Raw genomic sequence first — 20,752 nt, forward strand, 5'->3', positions numbered from 1 at the left:
CTCAATGCTAAACACTCATCAAGAGCTCGTGGTGAACATTTGACCTGCATTTACCTCCAATATCTTTCATTTACATCAACTTTAAAATGTCTTTTTCTGCACTTTGAGGTGGGATCAATCGTGGTAACGTTCCTGAACTTGTTTTAAGAGTTATTGATTGGTGTTTTTCTTTTGTTTTCACTACAATATGCTAAGTGTTGTGACGACTGAGTTTGGAGTTATTCTATCAGTGATTTGTTGAGAGCTGAACAAAGTATGTTCTTGTGTGAATGCAACACAGAGACATGTCATGCAATTTACCTCGAAAGTGGGGGATTCCCTGCTTACTGGGAACGTACAAAAAGAAAAGTCGTTTTAATGTTTTGAACCTCCTTGAATGTGTGGTGATGTTTAAGGCTTTATATTCAGTGTCTTCTGGGTCGGGGTGTCTGTTTCAGCTGCTTTGATTCGAGAAGATGCAGCGCCTCTTGAAGCTACTGCCATTTACCACTGAGGGGAGGAAAAAAACAACAACCCCAAACTGGCACCATAGCACTAAAAGATGTCAATAAATATAAATAGAATCATAATAGAACATCAGTTTCTTATGTACAATCTCTACTAGACTCACACAGCTAATATAAGCTACCCATCATCAATCCAGACGATTAATACACAAACTGAAGGCAAAGATTTAACCGAGTTCGGCTGCATGGAGAACAGTGAGGTGCTTCCTGTGTGTCTCTACTCTTCTTTCTCAGTGAAGCAGGCGTGTCAGACAACCTCCCTTGACAGAAAAAACATCTGTTCATCTCGAGCGTTAAGTGACGCTGACGCCGACTTCAGGGGATTCAACTCTAAACCCCAAAATGCTGAAAGAAAACAAAAATAAATGAAGAGCCGAGAATGCATGAGTGTGTGCACAATTCTTTGTGAAGGCCAACTTCTACCAGCCCACCTCTACTGGCTGGCTACACCATATTTTTCTTTTTTTTTAATGTGATAGTTTTCATGCAATCAGTGGTAATGTCTCACTCCACAGAGATTTGCACAATCTGCTGCTCATGAAGAAAATGTGTTGCACCAAAAATACACTTTTGAGACATTACTCTCACAGCAGCCGATGTATATACAGTATCTGTACCTGTGGCGAGGAAAGTAAACAAGCTGACACCCAGAGAGTTTAGTAAACAAATGCATTTCATAACAGTGAAAAAGGTAAAGTAGTACATTCTTAACTGGGACAGACCTAAAGCTAAGACTATAACTGTGGCTTTATAGTGCAAACTACTTGGAAATTACTCTTCTGTTTTTGGCTCTTTCTTGGTCATGCAGCCGCCATCGTGCAGGGAAATGAGTCAATGCTAATTGTGTGAGTCGATTTATTAACCTCAGTCATTTTAACCCTTTGTATCTTTTGGCATCTGTGATATTTTTGAGTCAGTCTGGCCCTGATCACCACATGGCACGAGTGTCCTGTGTGTATCTGGAAGCTTTAATTAACAGAAAATGCTTCCTTTTTTTAAAAAACAAGAAAAGGCTGAACATGGTTTACAAGTTTTTTTTAGTTGGTCTTGTCTGAAAAGGTTGTTTCCCGCCACAAATTATTGACAAAATGTAGCTAATTAATAACTACATATGTATATTACCAAGTTTTATACCACCAGTTTCTCAAAATATACTAAATTGCTTTGTCATGCTTTACGATTTACATCAAATGTTAGTGTTTTAATAAGTGAGCTCGTATGCACAGCAGTAAATGCTCGCTCCGATTGGTGGAGACAATCTTGATTCATTCCCTACTTGCAAGACCTTCACTTTTCTTTTCCCCCATTTAAATCCCAGTTTAGTATTTTAGGGACTACTAAGTTAACTTAGTGGCTAACCAGCTTGCAGTCAGAGCCTTACGTTTCCGTTTTCCTGAGATTGCAAGATATTCTGACAACTAGGCGTGCAGGTAGTCCTTGTTTCTCATCACACATCTTGGTGATGTTCAGAATGGCTGATGTGAGAGTAATGTCGTCACAAACAGACAGAATGCTCCGACAATTTGTTTTTTTCCACAGACACTACACAGATGAGCCATCTGTGCTAATGCAACCATAACGTAAGTGTGGAGGGACAAAAAAAGTAAAAAAAAATAAATAAAAAGATTTCTAAATGGACTACCGAAAAAGAGCAACTGCTACGTGGAGAACTCAACCTCAGGGTCCTTGCTACATGACAAACTGCACCTTAAAGAGGCTCGAAGCTACTTGAAACACAAGCATGAAGTTATCCCCCCAAAAATCCTAAGCCAGCAAACTAGCAGGTGATGAGATGCAAAAACATGTTAATCTCGTAGTCTCAGGCTGTAAAATGCACTGTTTGTTCAATTTTCACTGCAGTTGACACCATTCATTTGCACTATGTAAACATGTACTTACAAAAAGAGTTGAGGGATGTGGGGGGGTAAGGGGGGTAAAGAGGAGAGGGTGAGAGCAGTTGAAACGCGAATAGGACGGAGGTTACGGTTTGATTCAGAGGAGGAGGGAGGGGTTAAAGATGAAGTGGGGAGTGTCCGGGAGTCTTGGCGTGTAGTTGAATATCTTCATGCTCAGTCCCTGTTCACACTGCACCAGGCGGCTGTGAAAGAAAAAAGACAGAGAGAGAAATGAGTAAGAGAGAAATTTCAAAGAAAATGAGCCCTGAAGGGGAAGACGGTGCAAAACGACGTGCGGAGAAATGAGAGGAAGCAGGCGGAGGGGGGATGAGGCGGAATGTGTCAGCTCAGAGATGCAGTGTGACAGAGGAGAACAAGAGAAAAGCAGAGCGATGGATAAAAAGTGAGCATCAGACAACAGAAGTGGCAGTCGGCCAAATGTCAGCTCGACTCGCCCGAGAGTGTCAGTCTCTTTAAATGCCGTCATTTTCAATGCCAGGTTGCGTTAGCTGTTATAAAGAACGCCAACAAACCACTAATCACTTCTCAAGATAATGAAGAGTCTATTCGGCTCGGTGACTTCGCACCACAGCATCACATCTTCATGCTTTTTTTGTCTGATAAGTGTTTCTTCTTTCAGCTGACACGGATTTATCACCGACAGTCATTTGACTGAAAGAAAGTAGGGCTTAGTTTACATAACATTTTGAAGTGAAAATGGAAAACTTAGGTTACGTTTTCACTGTGCATTTACAACGGTGCTCAGAGCTACTGAAAATGCAGCTTTTTGAAGTGTTCTGTAGAAATTCTGCTACAGCACATACACAATACATAAATAGTCCCCCCCCTCCCCACTGACCTGGCACGGCTACAGAAGACACGGCCTCCGGCTGGCACAGTGTATCCACCTTCACATGTTGAAAGGCTTTGTTGGGGGCCGACTGGAGGTGCCTGGAAGAAGGGGAGAGGGTAAGAGACTGCACACGCACGCACACACACACACACAAATCACACGTGTTAAGTGCACATGTCTCTGTACAGTCGCCCATAAAAGCACACATGGCCTCAAACCGCTTAGCACGGCCCTTAGCCTTTACTGTACGAGTTGAAATATTAATGGCAGCGAGATGCTGCGAGCAGCGGAGCAGAAACTGAGATCAGCAGGCAGCTACATCAGCAGCCCCTCCATCGTGCCCAGCGCCGTCGCTAAATCATGATGACCTGACGTAACTCGAGTGCTTTAGCAACGCCGGGGTGAAAGAATGGCTGGAGAATTAAATGTGGCTGGTGGGTTTTTGACAGTAATGGAATAAAAGTGAGCGCTCTCTATATTCGTCAATCACCAATCAATGGGACCAGGAGCAGGGGATGAACAGCACGCTCAGCTCCAAAAACACTTTCAGGGGAGCCACTGTGCTGACTCGAAAGCATTTTTTTTTTTTTTTTTTAAAGAAACAATGTGAATGTCCTCACTTGGTAATGACTTTCAATACTTTCAAAGTGGACCAGCGCTGGGAATGAATAATTTTTTGCAGCAGCAGGCCTTAATCAGCATTACCTCATTCTGTCTTTAAATCAGTCCAGATAAATCAAGAACCCAAGAAGTGCCTGAACCACAGCTGAAAACTCACCTCTTCCACTCCTCCTCTCCATCCCAGAACTCGTAGACGACGAAGGACAAACCATCCGGCAGGCGCACCGCGGTCACACTGGAGCGGAGGCGGAGGCGGAGGAGAACAAAGGAGGGCGAGAAATGCCATGGGCGAGGGAGGTAAGCCAGGATGTGACGAAGGGTCATGGACACATGTTGCACAGTGGATTTATGATAGATGGAGTGGATGAGGTGGAATAAAAATAGTGGTGGAGGGGAGTGAAGAAGATGAAGCATGAAAGGGATGAAGGTTGGAGGCAGAAAGGGGAGAAAACAGTCACAAAGAAAACACATTAGAGACATAAAACACGGCAGCAGGCACGGGACAGTATACGTCTCAGGAAACTGCGTCTTGCAGTCGAGATGTGCGCAGTTAGTTGGTTCTTCTTGAAATATTCACGAGTTAAAACAATGATTTACTTAAATCCTGCATAAATCCTGCTGCAGTGCACATTTAAGTAAATAAATTGTGCTTTTAACCTTGTGTGCATTTCGCAGGTGATTTATACGAGTAGAATCGTGTGCAAACAGGTTCAGCGTCAAACGTCTCGTTTTGGTGGCGTGATCAGACGGAGCGCCAAGGCCCCGCAAACAAACGTGCAGTTTGTTCAATATATCGGAGGAGCATTATTGCAAAAATGCGATGCGATACAACACAGAAAAAATGTCACGATAAAGTCCACAAACAAAAGTCGTGAAGGGGCAACTGAGGAAATGCCTTCATCAAAATCTGCTTCACACATGGGAAAAACAAACGACTATAAGTGAGCATTTTCACATTATTACGTTTACTGTCATTCTTAGATCTGCAAAGCTTTTGTTGATTTGGCCCATATTAATATATTCAACTTGTATCGTATACAACTTTGCCTAACTGTCATGCAGCCAGTCACAGAGCCATCAGGCAGCAGGAGATCACAGTTTTAACACAGCTGGCAAAACGCTGTGTTATCAATACTTTTTTTTAGAAAATAAAAGTAAGGTATCATATTGGCTTTTTCCAAAAAAAAGGCTTAGATCACTGCACTAGACCATCTACATTCAACTCAAACACTTGGATATTAACGTGCATGCAGCGATATCATTTACCCAGAGACACTGTAATCTGCCCCGTCTGAGAAGATTATGCATTTCAGCACGACAATGACATGATTGTTCAAAATTGTGATTGAAGGGCTGTATAGACAGTGTTTAAAATACTGTCTTTGAGGCATTTTTACTTCATAGACTCGTCTTGAATTCAAATTATAGTGTACGGAGAAATTGTTCGCCATGAGCTTCAAATTCCAACACCTTCATGTCGCAGTTCTGACCACTGAAGCGAGGGAGGGAGGGAGGGAAAATGACTCTTGTGCAATCCGCAATAATAAAATGGAAGAGAGTGACCAGGTCAGTGTGAATGGTGGATGTTATTGAGGCGGTTTATAAGGTGCACGGATCAGTAATGAACTGAGGCTTCACCCGATTGCCTCAAGAGGTGCATGAACGTGCTGAAGTGCATTTTCAACAAGGTGCAGGGAAGAAGAAAAAAACAACACATGGGAACTTTGGGAATTGTTGACCTAATGGTGTCACTCAATTTTCTTGGAGAGGGCTGCGTTTAAGTGCTGCACGAGTAAATTGGAAAGAGCTGGTAAGATCATGACACATTGAGAGGGTTTTTCTTTTTTTTTTTTTTCATAATGAACCTGAAAATGTGTTTTCCGACCAATGCAGCTGGTCTGCAACTACGTTTAGAGTGGAAACGAGAGCAGACAAAGAATTCAAATTTAGCACGGTGAAGAGACATTTCTTGTGTCTATTATTTGCTTTTCCTCCTGTGTGGTAATTTTCTGGCTCTAAGGTGGAGCAGCTGGGGTTGTGTTTATGCAAATCAGACCACGGCGTGCAATTTCTTCACTTTTCTCCGCATGAAATTAGACTTTCATTTACGCCTGTTCCGGGCCACTCTTATCACAAACAGATTTCATTCCCACTCTTTAAGGATTTCAATTTTTAAAGGCCCAATGGCTATGGTTCGGACCCCCTGATGCCTTTCAGAGACATTAAATTGACTTTCGTTAATTTCCAGCAGATTTACTCAATTGGAACCACTCGTTGATTTAATCAAACTTTCGTTTCTATCTAACTTCAAAACATTCACTCGTCATACCATCTTCAAAACAAGCTTTGTCCTCTATAGAGATGTGAGCAAGGTTTGGTTTTGCTTGTCTCCATAATTCCCCATTCTGCTTGATTATTTTTAAAGCACAGAGGGGAAAACATGCGTGTTTCTCCTGCATAGTGATTAAAGGGAATTTATCAGAAGATTGGACAAAACTCATCAAATAAATGGAACTTAAAGTCTAAGTGAAGCAGTTATTTCTCTTGGAATAAGAGTGAGACTCAAAATACGTTGGTGATGCTGCGATTAACAGCTATAGGAGGTTATTTTTAATTGGATATTTTACTGTATTTTGACCAGAATTTATCACTAAAATTGGCTTTATGTTGTAATAGTAGTAATTTTTTGTAGTAAAAAAAAAACACAGACATTTTGATCACGTACAGTCTGCGTCACAACAAGAAAATATGCTCAAGGTGATAAATATATCACCTTGAGCTAAAAAAAAAACTATTAAAGTTTATGAACTAAATATCAATATTAAAAATGCCACAGAGACCTAAAGAAAGAAAATGAGTTGATGAAAATCACTACAATCACAATGTCAATGTCACATGATCCATAAATGTAAGCGCAATCAATTCAGTTGAGTTATCTTTAATAATAATAATAATAACAAAACTAAACTCTTTGTGTTAACATACAGTGACGCAAAAGCATTCCCTAAACTTTCTTTATTCTGTGTTTTATTTATCAAGCAAGTATTACATTTTGGTTGAATTCTCTAAATATGGTCGACAGCAGTTCCAAAACATAAAGAAAGCTTAATGGGTGCAAGTGAAGGCTTTTTACTTTAAAAGTAAAAAACTAAAACAATGAAAAACCACACAATATCTCTGCAACCAATGCACCTGAAGAATTCATGCAAGTATTGATTCATTATTTTACCAATTTCACATATAGTTGAAAAAAATATAAATAAAAGCTCATGAGTGGGTGCAGTGGAGACGTTCAAACGAAAACACAGTCCCCATATGACAGTTATATAAAAACATACCCAAGCCCAGAATCTTCTTCATGTTAAACTAACTGCAATTTCTAATCAAAATCTAGTAGACATCACTGAGCTTATACGAATATGTTGAACAAGGCTCAAATCTGAGCTTGAATAATAAACATTTTATATTGAAAATTAATTTTTTTGATTGAAAAAATGTTGACATGAACTTCAACTCAGATCCTTGTCCAGCTAATATTTTCTCCCACGTGGACAAATTAAAATATACACAAACAGCATGTCTTAATCTATATTCATCTGTAATGAATGTAAACACTGCAGGAAAAAAAATCTAGGATATTGTTTGTCAGTTGTCATGCTGCAATAGCTCTTTTGTGTAACGTGTGGCGGGTCACTGCAGTTCCAGTGTGAACCTGTGGAGGGCACTAGTAGGATAGCAGCTTTTACACCCTGCAAGGGCTTCAGAAGAAATGACTGGAGTTTTGTGGACTCTGTTGGAGTATGTAATGAAGTGTTTGTGCTCAAAAGCACATGGGCGTCCTAAGAAATAATGAGCAGAGAAGGCAGAGATGGAGCAAACCTCGTATATTATTACAGTCAGTTTTTGAACAATCAGAGGAATAAGGAGCGAGGAGTGAAGATGAGGACTGTCTGTTCACAGGTAATGAGTAGAGCTTTCGCTTTCAACAAACTCCACTTGCTATAAACACACCTGCAAATGCTGCTAAAAAGAAACTTAGAAAAGTCAAGTGTTGTGGGACATTCACAGTCAGTCCTGCTTGTCCTCCAGCAGCATTAAGCAGGTGAGACTTTTTTTTTTTTTTTTTTATCATTTATGAAAAGCTGCTGTTGTAGTTTGCACAGGACTTGGATTAAAATGACGTGAGACAAATGGATGAAGGATAACCAAACTCTTCAGTTTACCTCTTCAGTGAAGTATTAATAAAGGCCATTTCTACACTCCAAGTCTTTAAAGTTCTAATATAATATACCATAAGATCACAATCATCCAATCAAATTCCTCACATAAAACTCGCACTTGAAAGTAAGTCTATACATGATTGAGCAGTGTCTATAACACAATGTGTTGTTTACAATATGAAATATTGTAAATATGACTCACTGTGTGTCGAAAAACAATGCAAGTAGTTTGTTGTGTGGAGTGAACATGTTTCATGTTATTAATCACAAACTGTGATTAGGACCAAAACACTGACTGGCCTTTATGTTGCTTTAAGAAATGCTACAAAGATTATGGCTAAAACAACAGAAGCAACCAGTCTGCATAACTCTACACACAGAGAAGCAAACAGAAAAAAAAAGCTTCTGGGTGTCAATGCAGTGTTGAACACAGTTATATAATTAATGCAGTGCAGTTTCATAGCCTGAAAGCATAAATATCTATTTGAAATGAAGAGAAAAACAGATGTGGGATCTGATTCACAGAAGACCAAACACTCAGTGTTGACAGGAGGGAGGTACTTGGCAGAAAAGTAGATTTTGATTGAAAATTCCCATAAGTAAAGATACACATAGACACACCGACATTAAATACATAAAAATACACATGAACGTGAACAGGCATGACCCAAGCAGGTCTTATATTCAGACTACCACGGTAACTGCAGTAGTATTGTTTGTAGAAGTAATTGGTTACAGTGACAACAGTAGCGGTGATCAGTAATAAATGCCTTTGTATTAGCAGGAATTGTTGTAGTTGTGGTAATAATTCTTACAGTGGTATTATTTAAAAATGCTGAATGGATTTCCGATATATAGCACGTTTGGTGTGTGTTTTTTTTTCCTCCTTGCATGTCATATTTCCAGGTTATACAAGAAATTATAATACAAAAAGGAATAGGTGGAGTTTAAAAAAAAATACTTGTTTTGTTTATAGAACACAATGTCACATAACACTTATAAGCTCAAATCTATTTTTTTATACCGCTTTACCCAATTTGGGGTTACACGCATGCACACACAAACTCTTTAACCTTGTTAGATTAACCTGGAATAAAAGGACTGTGGAAAGAAATCAGAGTATCCAGAGCAGATTTCACATTTATGTATGGTGTGTATGTAGAAGATATCAGCTTTATGTTAAGGTCTATTTGCAACACACACACGCACACACACACACACACACACACACTGAACAAAAGGTGACTCTTGAACACCTTTTTTATAATTGACCGTGCGAGCTGAAGGGACTTTTAAACACTACTTCAAAGGTCGCCACATCCAATTTGAAGTTTCTTAGCATAGCTTTTCCCGCGAGAGTTGAGTGTGAGAAACTTTTCAGTCACACAAAAAAACAACACTCAACAACCTTTGGCCCGTTCCACTTCTCAACATCTCGCAGCTTTAATGAATTTAGGATATTATTTGCTCTAAAACAGCCACTCCCCAGAGGCCACATTTTATTACAAGACAAGCTGCCACAACTCTACTGGGAGGTCCATGAATGCATGAACTAAATTCAATTTAGGACCTAGAAATATGAGATTTGTTGCATTTGCGTGGCTTGGTGTTATTCTGGAGGATGTGTTGAACCTACTGTGCTTAGTATTTAGCAGGAAACCTTCAGCACGGTGATGAACAGGGGATCATGGCCGGATAACAGGGGGATCTTTATTTTGATTCCCTGTGTGGCTTTTCTCTCTGGTTTCCTCGTAAAGTTCAACAACATGGTGTTTTGGGGTTTATTGCTAACTCGAAAATTGACTAAAGTGTAAATGTGTGTGTTTGTGTTTCCAATCTTTTACAAAAATCCAATAAGAAGTGCATCCACTGTCAGACCTGTTAATGTCTAAATGCCAACCTATGCAAGATTTTGGCCAGTACGATTCTTTTCAACATGTTTCATTGCGAGTTAATGGAATAATATCCTCATCATAACTCCTCAAAGTCAGAACAGACTTTTACTATATATTATACAAACAAAGAAAGAAGAAGGGTGTAATATGTGCTTTTAAATTCACTTTAGTCACCAATTTATGTAATAGTTTCTGATTTTACAGTATTTTACATTTTCCTTTGATTTGTGGTGATTGAAGTTCTTGTGTATGTGATTGGAAAATATAAGAAACAAAACCACGGTACGGAAACAGACCGACTGGAGAAAAGGTCAGTTTTAATAAGCGTGTGCTTCCTTCTGTTCATTGTCAACCATGTTCGCTTCATTACATCCATTGTTTTTTTATTTACATTCTTTGAATGTTTTATAGAGAAATCAAAATTATTTTTAGGTTTTAAGATATCTTCCATTCATTCCTAAATATTTCAATGACTTCCTTAAAAAGGGTTAAAGTGTGTGTGTGACAGTCCTTCGCCCACAGTCCGCTGGGATTGGCTCCAGCACCTTGTCATTTGGATAAAGTGATATCGCAGAAGGATGTAAGGTTGAATGCATGAATGGATCTTCAGCCACATTTGTTAATGCGGGTACAGTTTTTCCACAATACACTTTCTCTACCTTTTCAATCCTTGCAAGCCTTTCAAGACGATACCCAGTGAAAAACCCCCCACAACTACCAGGCTTCACTAGGTTGAAAGACGTTAATCTTCAAAATACTGTTTAATATGGCCGTGGAAAAGCTTACAACAGACTGAAGAAGCTTCTTTGTAGCACATTCAGAGAGCTCACGGACGTCTTTGGTGGTCTTCCTCCTTTTTTCTTCCCTCACACAGGCTGGTTTTTGAGGTACTGTGCTTATCTCTATATTCCAATAAGTACTTTGAGGGTTACAGAGAATAATGTGTCTCATATTTGTTGTAATTAACAAACTGTAGCAACTAAAACTTCATTAAACAGAGTTTCAGTCTTCCAATTCTGAGAACAACTGGCAGCATCAAAGACAATCTAGATCATCAGTAAACCAGTGCACTTAATGAATCATTCGTTCACAACTTACCAAATTCTTAGACATAATCACAATTACTATTAATAGCCTTGCAGTTTTTCACTTTTCACTGCGTCAACATTGGGACTGAACTATGATTCAGCGTTTTCAAAGCCAAACATGAGCAGAAATCTAACAACGTGGGAGGCCTCTGCAGCGGGATGCGAGGCATTTGTCTTTTCTGACACATTGCAGCTTTGAGGTTTCTATGATCAATACTTTTATACAGCTCAAGTAACTTCATGGCTGCGTTTCACCTGATCAGGAGTGTGAGTATCACACTGCACTGCGTCACCTCACAGAAAAGTTTGAGCTTCTTTTTGCTTATAGATCCAGTGACGGGCGGTAAAACAGTCTGAGTAATTTCCAAGCAAGTTAACTTTCTTGGCTTTAAAGCAAGGGCGGAGAAACCAGGTATATATATCGTATAACCACCATGTCCAATCCTAACAGTATTGGTGGATGAATGAAACAGGGTTGTGTGCAGGATATTTGACCAATATGCATTCATTCAAGCACTTGCATTCTTTTAACGACCACCATAGGATTGTATTTGCAGACTATGTGGACTAGGTACTATGTGAAAATTTTGCATGTTTTCCACCTCGTTTTGCTGGTCTCACCATGCTAAAGGGTGTCCACTTCCACCTATATAGACTCAGGGATCCTCACGGGCTCATCTTATGTGTTTTAAACAAACATGCATGATTAGATCTTTAGTGTAATTCTCATGTCTGTTGAGATTTTGTCAAGTATCAGCTGTATTTAAATGCAATAGTCTGCAGATCTTCACTTATTATGCAATATGCATGTTGTACTAAGATTGGTGTAGTTGTTTGTACTGACTCTTGTCTCTGGCCCAACTGCAGAGCCTTTACCTTGGTGCAAACAGCTCACAGTGGTGTAAAAGAAAAAAAAAAAGAAAAGCAAAACAAACAAAAAAATGCAAGAACGAGAACCTTCAAGTCCTGCCAAGGGCACACACAGAAATACCAAAGTGGACTTGTGCATCTTGCATACTGAATGTGGGATTTGGTGAAATCTCTCCACATATTACGCTGTCTCAGAGCACCCTGCGGCTCAGAGTGGGAGGCACAAGGGGTTCGTGATAGCTACAGCATGTGTATATTGGAATATATTACAGGTACAATATCACATGCATTGGGTATGCAGCAGAGTATTAGCATTTCACTGATCCAGACCACCTGGGAGTTGCAACAGCTTTTTCGGGTTTCAGAAAGATAATGATGAAATATCCACTCAGAGCTGAACTCCACCTTTTCTGAGCACACAAGCAGGAAGCCTGTAAAAACACGGTCATAATCCAACACCAGACGAGGGAGTATCAGAGGTGGCTGGTAATAAAGTGGAAACAACAAGGCACTGAAAATAGAGAACTTTAAATATTCACAATGAATATGGTGACGGCGCAATTCTGTGCAGAGGCAAAGCGTGCAGATCCTGAGTGAGACTCACTGAAAGCAGTCTCTCTGAGCAGAGACGTTCTTCAGGTACTGCTTCAGAGCCTCGCAAAACTCGCCGAGCTTCTTCTGGGATACCACCATCTCCTGACGAATCAGCAGCAAGGACTGAGAAGGAAAGAGAGAAGAGAGAAACAAGGAGGTCAGAGGTGTGGAATCATGAACCTTTAGAGGTCACGGGCCTGTGGGTTTGTAATGACCAGCTCATTAACAGGCTTTTTGCAGAGATTCACAATGACATATTTATTCATTACAGGAGGGCTGGAGCAGGGAGCAAGTCAACCAGTTGTAGGGAAGTAGCTCTGCAAACCAAAGTTAAACACTTTTGGATGTTTTCCAGCCAAAGCCCAATTTCATCGTTTAAATTCTACATTATTTTCTAATGTGCACCTTCTCCATCAATACATGTAAATCAGTGAGCTCGTGCAGCCGCACTCCTATATATTTATATGTATGGTGTGGATGCGGCCTTCAGTAGAGGCTAATGAGGAGATTACAAGAGCACTTGCAGTTACCAGAAGCTTTCTAATTTAATGCAAATCCTTTCTTCATCAGTGGCTTAAGTGTTATGCATCTACTGTAGCTGCAAGCGATTGCTCTGATACCAAATTGCAATGTGAAAGCGTGACGCACTGGCCTCATATAGTCTCTGTCTACTGTAGCTGAAAGCAGTGCTCATAATCTCCTAAAGCACATGGAAATGTTTCCATGGGGATGCGAGAACCAAGCCATCTGAATGTGCACTTTTCATACATGACAGTAAAGAGGTCCTTCAAAATAGGTGTTTTACTCATTCGACCGATATTTTGCCAGGAGTCTCATCAATACCTCTTTTGCAAATGAGACATCACATGCAAGGTATGTAAAAATTCAAAAACATGGATTTACAAAAGGAATTATACATTTAAAAAAAGTAAATGGAAAAAGGTGATTTGATCAATAAAAAAGTATAGATAGATAGATAGATAGATAGATAGATAGATAAATACATAATTGAATGATTGATAGCCCTAATATATTTACACTTAGCTGCCACAGGGCAGAAGTCAAGAGCCCAAACACACAAAAATCAAGTAGATTTTAATTAAACAAAGCCAACAACCTGCTCTGATTCTTGAACACTCCTGACACAATGTACTATCTTCAGGCAAAAATACATTAACATCATCTACGTACATCTTCTAGGCGGTAATACATATGATGGTATTTATCAAATCTTATTGTTACCCCAAAAATACGACTGCATATTAAAGGTTATCCTGTTATCTTGAACCATTATAGTGGCTTTAATGGCCAACAACTGGGACATATGGGATATAATCTGCTGTTATGGGTTCAAAGCCAATATCTAGTATGAAAAAAGACTTTAATGTCTCTGAGAGTGTGCGTGCGTGTGTGTGTGTGTGTGTGTGTGTGTGTGTGTATTTATCAGATGAATTTTACTGCAACTATCCTCATGTGCAACTCTCTCTCCAGTACAATTAAAAATTAATCCACTATGACCTAGATAACTCCTGCAGCGTCTTGCTCAGATTTCACTACATGCTGTCACACTCACACGTACATACGTGAAGTTACACCAGCTTTCACCTCAGTCGTGGTCACACCTCACACCCACCCACCCTCTCTCTCTCTCTCTCTCTCTCTCTCTCTCTCTCTCTCTCTCTCTCTCTCTCTCTCTCTCTCTCTCTCTCTCATGCAGAGATGCACAAAAATAACTGTTTAAGCCAATATCTCAAACAATCTTCCCTCGAAGCAGAGAAAACACGACAGCGTGGTACTTATCTTTCAACAGCTGCTTCTATGATATTTATTGCAAGCAGACTGCAACATTTGTAGCAACAGAGACAGTTGAGCGATGAATCTATTACAGCATGACCAAACACTATATTTATTTGAAGAGTATTATTGTCAGTGAAATGTGTGCAGCACTATGCATCTTCTTCTGGGTTTACTTCCAGGAAGCAATACGCTGTAGTGCAACACCCACCATCTGCTTTGTGACAATATTTCTTGCAGTTTTCCATGTGCTCACATGGTGTAAGAGCAAATTATTTTTCTTTTTGGGAGAAAACATGATCTAATATAACCAAACAGCTGAAAATCAAAATAATGTTACCCTATTGTGGGCATGGCATTGACATGGTGATCGGGTCTTACACCATAAATAACAATAGTGATTTTCTAGCTTGCCTGCTAATGCCAGAAGTCACCAACACAAGGGATAAGCCACTCACAACAGTTTTAGTAGTATTGAAGCAATTAGTCAGCTTTATCATATCTAAGGTTTAAAGGTGTAAAAGGATAAATAGATGAGTGCACACCTTTAATTACTGAATTTAGGTGCTCCAATCAGACACCTTGTTCCAGATATATAAATATAAAGAATACATCAAGACATTTTGGACACTGCTATGCTTTAAACTTTGTGCCAACTTTCTGGAAAAAGATCTTTTAAATTCCAAGAATGACTGTGCTTCAGGACACGGACCTCCAACATTTCCAATAAAAGTCGAAGCTGCTTCTATTTTAAGAAGGGGGGCATGTTAAAGTGGGTGTGACCCTTCCTGACTGAACTGAATAACAAGCATCCCGATTGGACTCCTGCAAGCAACGTCACAAGTCCAGTGGCTTGGAACGGACAAATAGAACAAACACTTGACACAGCAAACTTTGTCTCTCGTTTGGAAAAGTTGTTCACTAACTGGCGAATGTGTCAGAGGGAGAGCAGAATACTGTGTGTACGTAGCAGCAGCCAGTCAGATGACTCACAGGAAACCTCTGACTCGTGAACTCTGATTCAGTACAGAGTCGAATCATTAACTCGGATGTGTCTGATCTGTTTATTCACATCGAGACTACAGACTCTCGAAGTGGAGTCCATTCAATACAACTGAGTCTGATACTAGAGTTAATGCACTCACCAGTCCAACATAAAAAAAAAAAAAAGCTTTACATAAACCATCATTCTCTACCCAGATCAATGCTTGTTCTTCATTCAGCAAACACAGAATCTACTTATTACAGAGAGTAAACCTTAGGGCCCGTTATGCTAGGTCAATGTGAAATAAGGAATATTCATGATTCTTTGAGGAAACATTATTGCTTCTCTCAGGATACTAAATATCAGATTATGCTAGTGCTCACTAGCTGGAAAGAGCTCAGTATCCAACATCCTGATAGGAACACACTCCATTTAGCACATATTAGCTACAGCTCTTGTTTATAAAGCACAGGCCCCAAGTATAAAACATCTGCATTTGTGTGTCAGGATGGTTTCACTGCTTTTGATTGTCTGTTTTATTGGCATGTAATGCCTGTTTATCTCTTGACATCGCTGCTTATGGGCTGCCATTAACTAAAATTACTGTCATGAGGCCGTGGCTCCGCTGCAACACTGAGATGCGTGAGTGAACACCTGGCTGCTCCTCGGTAAACATGTGCGTTAATATGTGTGTGTGATTTATGGGCCAATGATTGCATGGGCATGTAGGCATGAAGCACCCATACCTGTGATAAAAGAGAATTATAACCCACTCTGCTATCCGCCTGACGACAGAAGAGCGCACACGTAAAATACACACAAGATACCCAGCCGACTCAATTAGAAACACTACAATGGCCAGCAGCCTCTTTTAATCTAATCACTATCACTCCATTAACCATCCTGCCTTAGCGAGCGAAACGCTACGATTACATTTGCTCCCCTCTGACTCCACGGCCCTGCAGACGCCATAAATCAGGAGCCTCCAAACTCTCGGGCTCCTTATTCTCTTTCGCGCGAACCTCTCAGTTACTGGTCAGCATCAAAGCTGAGGTCATGTTGGCAACAGTCCAGGAAAAACACATGAATCATGAACACCTGAGAATCTGCTGGAAAACTCATAGACTGAGAGGATTAATCCAAAGTCTCATTTTATGTGTGAAAGTGAAGTTTAAATTCAGTTCTGGGGGCTGATTGCTGGCACTTTGTGGATTTCGTAACTGACGGTGGTGGGGTTGGGTGTGGCGGGGGGGAGGCCGGGTGCAACAGACGTTTAACAATTAACTACATTTCTTTTCTCTTAATCCTTTTAGTAAATATCCTTAATTTGCCCAAACAAAGTGTTACAATTAAACGCCTGATTAGAATTTCTATTATTCGTTATGTTCATTTAACACAGTGTCAGCTAATGGATTAGTTCCTGACAGGAAATGTTTTTTTTTTGTGGTTATTTCTGGACTTGATTCAAACAAGTTCCCACAATAAACAGCACAGAAATGCAACGAAAGACTACATAAGATGGGTTAAATCAAAGTGGCATACATATGAAATAGGAAAACTAGCACCTTTTTTATTTTAATGAATGAAAGGTGAATTATAGTTGGTTGGTTTTAATACACTATAATTACCTTCTAATGCTAAAATACATTGTTCAGGCACTTTTTGTATCATCTAATATTATCAAAATAATTTACAATTGTTAATAAATAATTCTTATATGGCATAAACACATCTCTTGAATAATAGTATTTGGAGTAGAACATACTTGAACCTTTAGGTTTAGCTTTATGTCAGCTGTATTAATGGATTTTATCGTGTTCTGCCACGAGAGAGACGTTTTATTGCAATATGTTAACTGGTTAAAAGAATGTCTTAAAAACAATTGTAAATCCCCCGTAAAGGATATTTGATGCTCACAGACATGTCGTTTCTCACAGCTCTACACTATCTCTCATAGTTACAGACACTGGAGACTGTTCATTATCTGACCGGCTTGTTTGATCATTTACATGCCTGAGATTGATTAAAAACAACACAGTTTGTTCCAGTCCCCGGTGACATGCAGATGTAGGAAAATGACTAAGTAATTACGTGTAATTGAAGAGCCAACCTCTTCAATGGGTCCGTTGAGTAGCTGTGTGGAGCTTTTGATTGTATCCCACAATCAGCCTGAGAAATTGGATTTATGGCTGCCACTGAAAGTTTTGCACCTCTGTCACAATGTGATTCACGTTATTAATAGTTGAATAATACATGTGTTATAGAATTACGGGTATTACATTGTTGAGGATATAGCAATGCAAGGAATATATTTAATAATCTAGTGAAGTGGCAATGTGTACACCTTCACTGCAGACTTGAAATATGGCCTCCTGTCAGCTTTACATCATGTTAAACTGGCCTTGAGCTATTAAAATATATTACATAATGCATCTGCTGTGGCAGCAGCTGCTCAGGCTGTGTGTAAATGTGTGTGTTGCATCAGCAGGAACACACTTTTTCTTGCACCTTTTAAACCTGTTCAAAATTGCGCACAGTCTGTGTGTTTATTGGACTTACACGACTCTATGAGGCCATTTGACTGAACTCTGACTGTCGCCATGTTGTAATAACATGAGTGTGGTTCTCTTCATAGGGCTGTAAATATATTATTGGTTCTCTGCTCGTTTCTTCTTCTGAGCATTTTCACATCACAATTTTGACCTCATAAGCTGAATTGCAACTGGGCATCACAACCACAGAGACAGTGCGAGTGATAGATAATATACATTTTATAAAAAGTCGTGCTACATACCTTCGACAATACATCATATAGGTGGAGATTTCTATTGCTTTTTTAGCTTTTAAACAGAGATATATTATATGCAGTCAACTTGATTTTTGATACAAAACACCACCAGTGAGTTTTACTACCATTCTCAAATGGTAATAACAAATCAATCCCGATGTGAGTATTTGCATAGACAATAAAGATACCATACTGTAAACCGAGTGTACATCACAGAGCATTAAAAAAAGCTTTCTTTCTCACATCTGTATGTAACCCCCTGGTGAAGCTCTGCACCGACAAATGCATCAAATATGCAGAGGTCTCACCATCTGCCAAGGACACACACTGTACACTGCTGCACTGTGTGTGCTAAGCATGTGTGAGTCTTAAGTGTGTGTGTTTTGCATGCTGTAGTGCGAGTGGGTAAATGGGAGCGGTGGAGGGAAGTGCGTGCATGTGTGTGTGTGTGTGTGTGTGTGTGTGTGTGTGTGTGTGTGTGTGTATCATCACAGTGTTACCATGGCAACAGGGAAATACCCGTTACCCAGATACAGGTCTTCCTCTCATCCCTTACTCTCGACCCTTCATCTCCCCACACACATCCTTTTCTCCTTCTTCCTCAGGGTTTCCTCACACTTCACCTCTTTTTTTTTTCTTTTTTTTTCTTCCCCCAGTTCCTATTTTGGACGTCTCAGAGCCGTACAGCCTTCGATTTCCTCCTGCAAACTCCCAGCATCCTCCTACCTCCTTCCTCCTCCTGCTGCTCCTGCGTCTCGCTCTGGGCTTAAGAAATCTCTCATTTATTCAAATGAGGAAGAAAAGAATCGGAAGAAAAGAAGCCCTTCATTAGCCCAGGAATCATTTGCATCTCTCCTTGGGCTGCAACATTAGATGGATGACTACGATATGGCTCAAACTGACCTGCTGACTGCAGCAGTTGGGCAACAACAATAAATATCCAACAGTGAGCACCAGCACTTGGGTGACATGGTGTCTTTGTTTTTTAGTGATTGAATCTGATGAATGTGGAAGGTGGAAAAAAACCCCAACAATATAACTCGTAGTTATGTAACAAGAAAAGACCACAACATTGATTTTTGCTTTGTGAAAGCAGTAACATTTGTGAAAATTAAGTTCAGTTACTAGTTTTATCTTAAAAAAAGAGTAGTGGAGTAACTAGTTACTAGAAACATTGAATGGGCTCTATTGATTCTTGTTGCATCTTTTGGATTTCGCCTCCTCTTTTTTCTCTTGCGGGTATTCTGTCTTCGTTATTTTTCTTACTATAATTATTGTATATTAAAGTGGTTTGGGAGTATTCATTTTAGAGTACTAAAGATGTTTGTTAGTATTTATAAAAGACCTGTGACGCTGCCCATTTATTTCAATTTAGAAGCTCCTGAAATTACTTTTCTGACAAAAATTGTGTCTCCAACCTTTCTCGGTGGCAATCCGAGAGAATACAAAAAGAATACTGAGCTGTGTGGACATTGTAACTCTCTACATATAGCAGTTATCATGAGCAATATCCACAGTCATCCCTTTAATGAATATATGTGAATGGATGTACCTCAAGTAAAATAACTTGCTGAAGTGCAGCACTTCCATCCCAGAAGCCTTTCTTTCTTCCCTGCATATAAACTCCTCGAAGCATTTACGCCACTTCTGGCTTTTCCATCTCTCCTCCAAATGATGCCTTTCGTCTCTTGGTGAGGGTTTCATTTGCTGGAGGACATCTCTGTTTACATCTCAGGGCACATTCACGGATATATATTTGAGCACAGATGGGTTTCCTCCTTTAGTTCAAGTTTGTTTGAGATTGACGTGAACGGAATTTAAAGTGGACGACGAAACACCTGAAACAAAATTTAATATACATAAATCTAAGTCTGGCCATATGGGATGTTGAAGACATCCCATATGTGATATACCATGGGTGATATACCATGGGGGTGATATTGATGATTAGATGACTTTATGACTTTACAGAACTTTGGGCCTGATTCACTGAGACCCTGCATGAAGCGCGTTAAGTTGCACATCATAGATTGAGGTTTCGTTTGGTTGATTTCCAAAAAAAAAACACCATTGAGTGATGTCACTCACAAAATCTGTGATATTTTTGGATGGAAAAGATCCTTAGTATGTCCCATTATTACATCACAAGTTTGCACAACCCTTTGAGATCAGGCCAGGCTGATCTGTAAAGATGAAAATGTTCTGCCTATGCATGTGTGGGTTTCCTCCGGGTGTTCTGGCATGTGAGGTAGATTGGTGACCTTAAATTGGCCCAAGGTGAGTTGTTGTCAGTCTCTCTGTGTTTTTCCTGTCATGGACCTGGGATCTTAGTCAAAAACAAAGAAAATAATCCATGGCATTATTGATAATCTCTGTAATTGCATTGCTTGGCGTTTTTCTTCTTGTTTCAGAATGATGTCACTTTCATTGCATCCAAGAGCAAACATATTTCCTCTTACTTCCTGCTTCCCTGAATCAATATATTGGACGAGGTTCTTTAATTACTGGACTCTCCCTGCCTTTTGCCTCTATTGTCCTGTCGGTGTCCTTTAGTTCTACTGACATTGTGATTCACGTTTATTGAGCCCTACATGAGTGTGAAATAATGCTGTGCTGACTACGAGAGACAAACCAAGGCACAGG

At 39.8% G+C, this 20,752-nt stretch overlaps 1 protein-coding gene across 1 annotated transcript in view; it reads right to left on the minus strand.

Moving 5' to 3' along the window:
- Positions 1-2,575: 2,575 nt before the first annotated feature.
- The window catches only part of necab2 (N-terminal EF-hand calcium binding protein 2), a gene marked incomplete at both ends in the record, with an annotated part of 130,133 nt that continues 111,956 nt past the window's right edge, over positions 2,576-20,752 (minus strand). Inside the window, 4 exons of the mRNA XM_080505106.1 lie at positions 2,576-2,604; positions 3,261-3,352; positions 4,033-4,110; positions 12,553-12,665. Of these exons, the coding sequence (XP_080361232.1) occupies positions 2,576-2,604; positions 3,261-3,352; positions 4,033-4,110; positions 12,553-12,665 (312 nt within the window). The remainder of the gene's footprint in view (positions 2,605-3,260; positions 3,353-4,032; positions 4,111-12,552; positions 12,666-20,752) is intronic.

Source organism: Blennius ocellaris, assembly GCF_963422515.1.
Source record: "Blennius ocellaris genome assembly, chromosome: 11".
Taxonomy (NCBI): Eukaryota; Metazoa; Chordata; class Actinopteri; order Blenniiformes; family Blenniidae; genus Blennius; species Blennius ocellaris.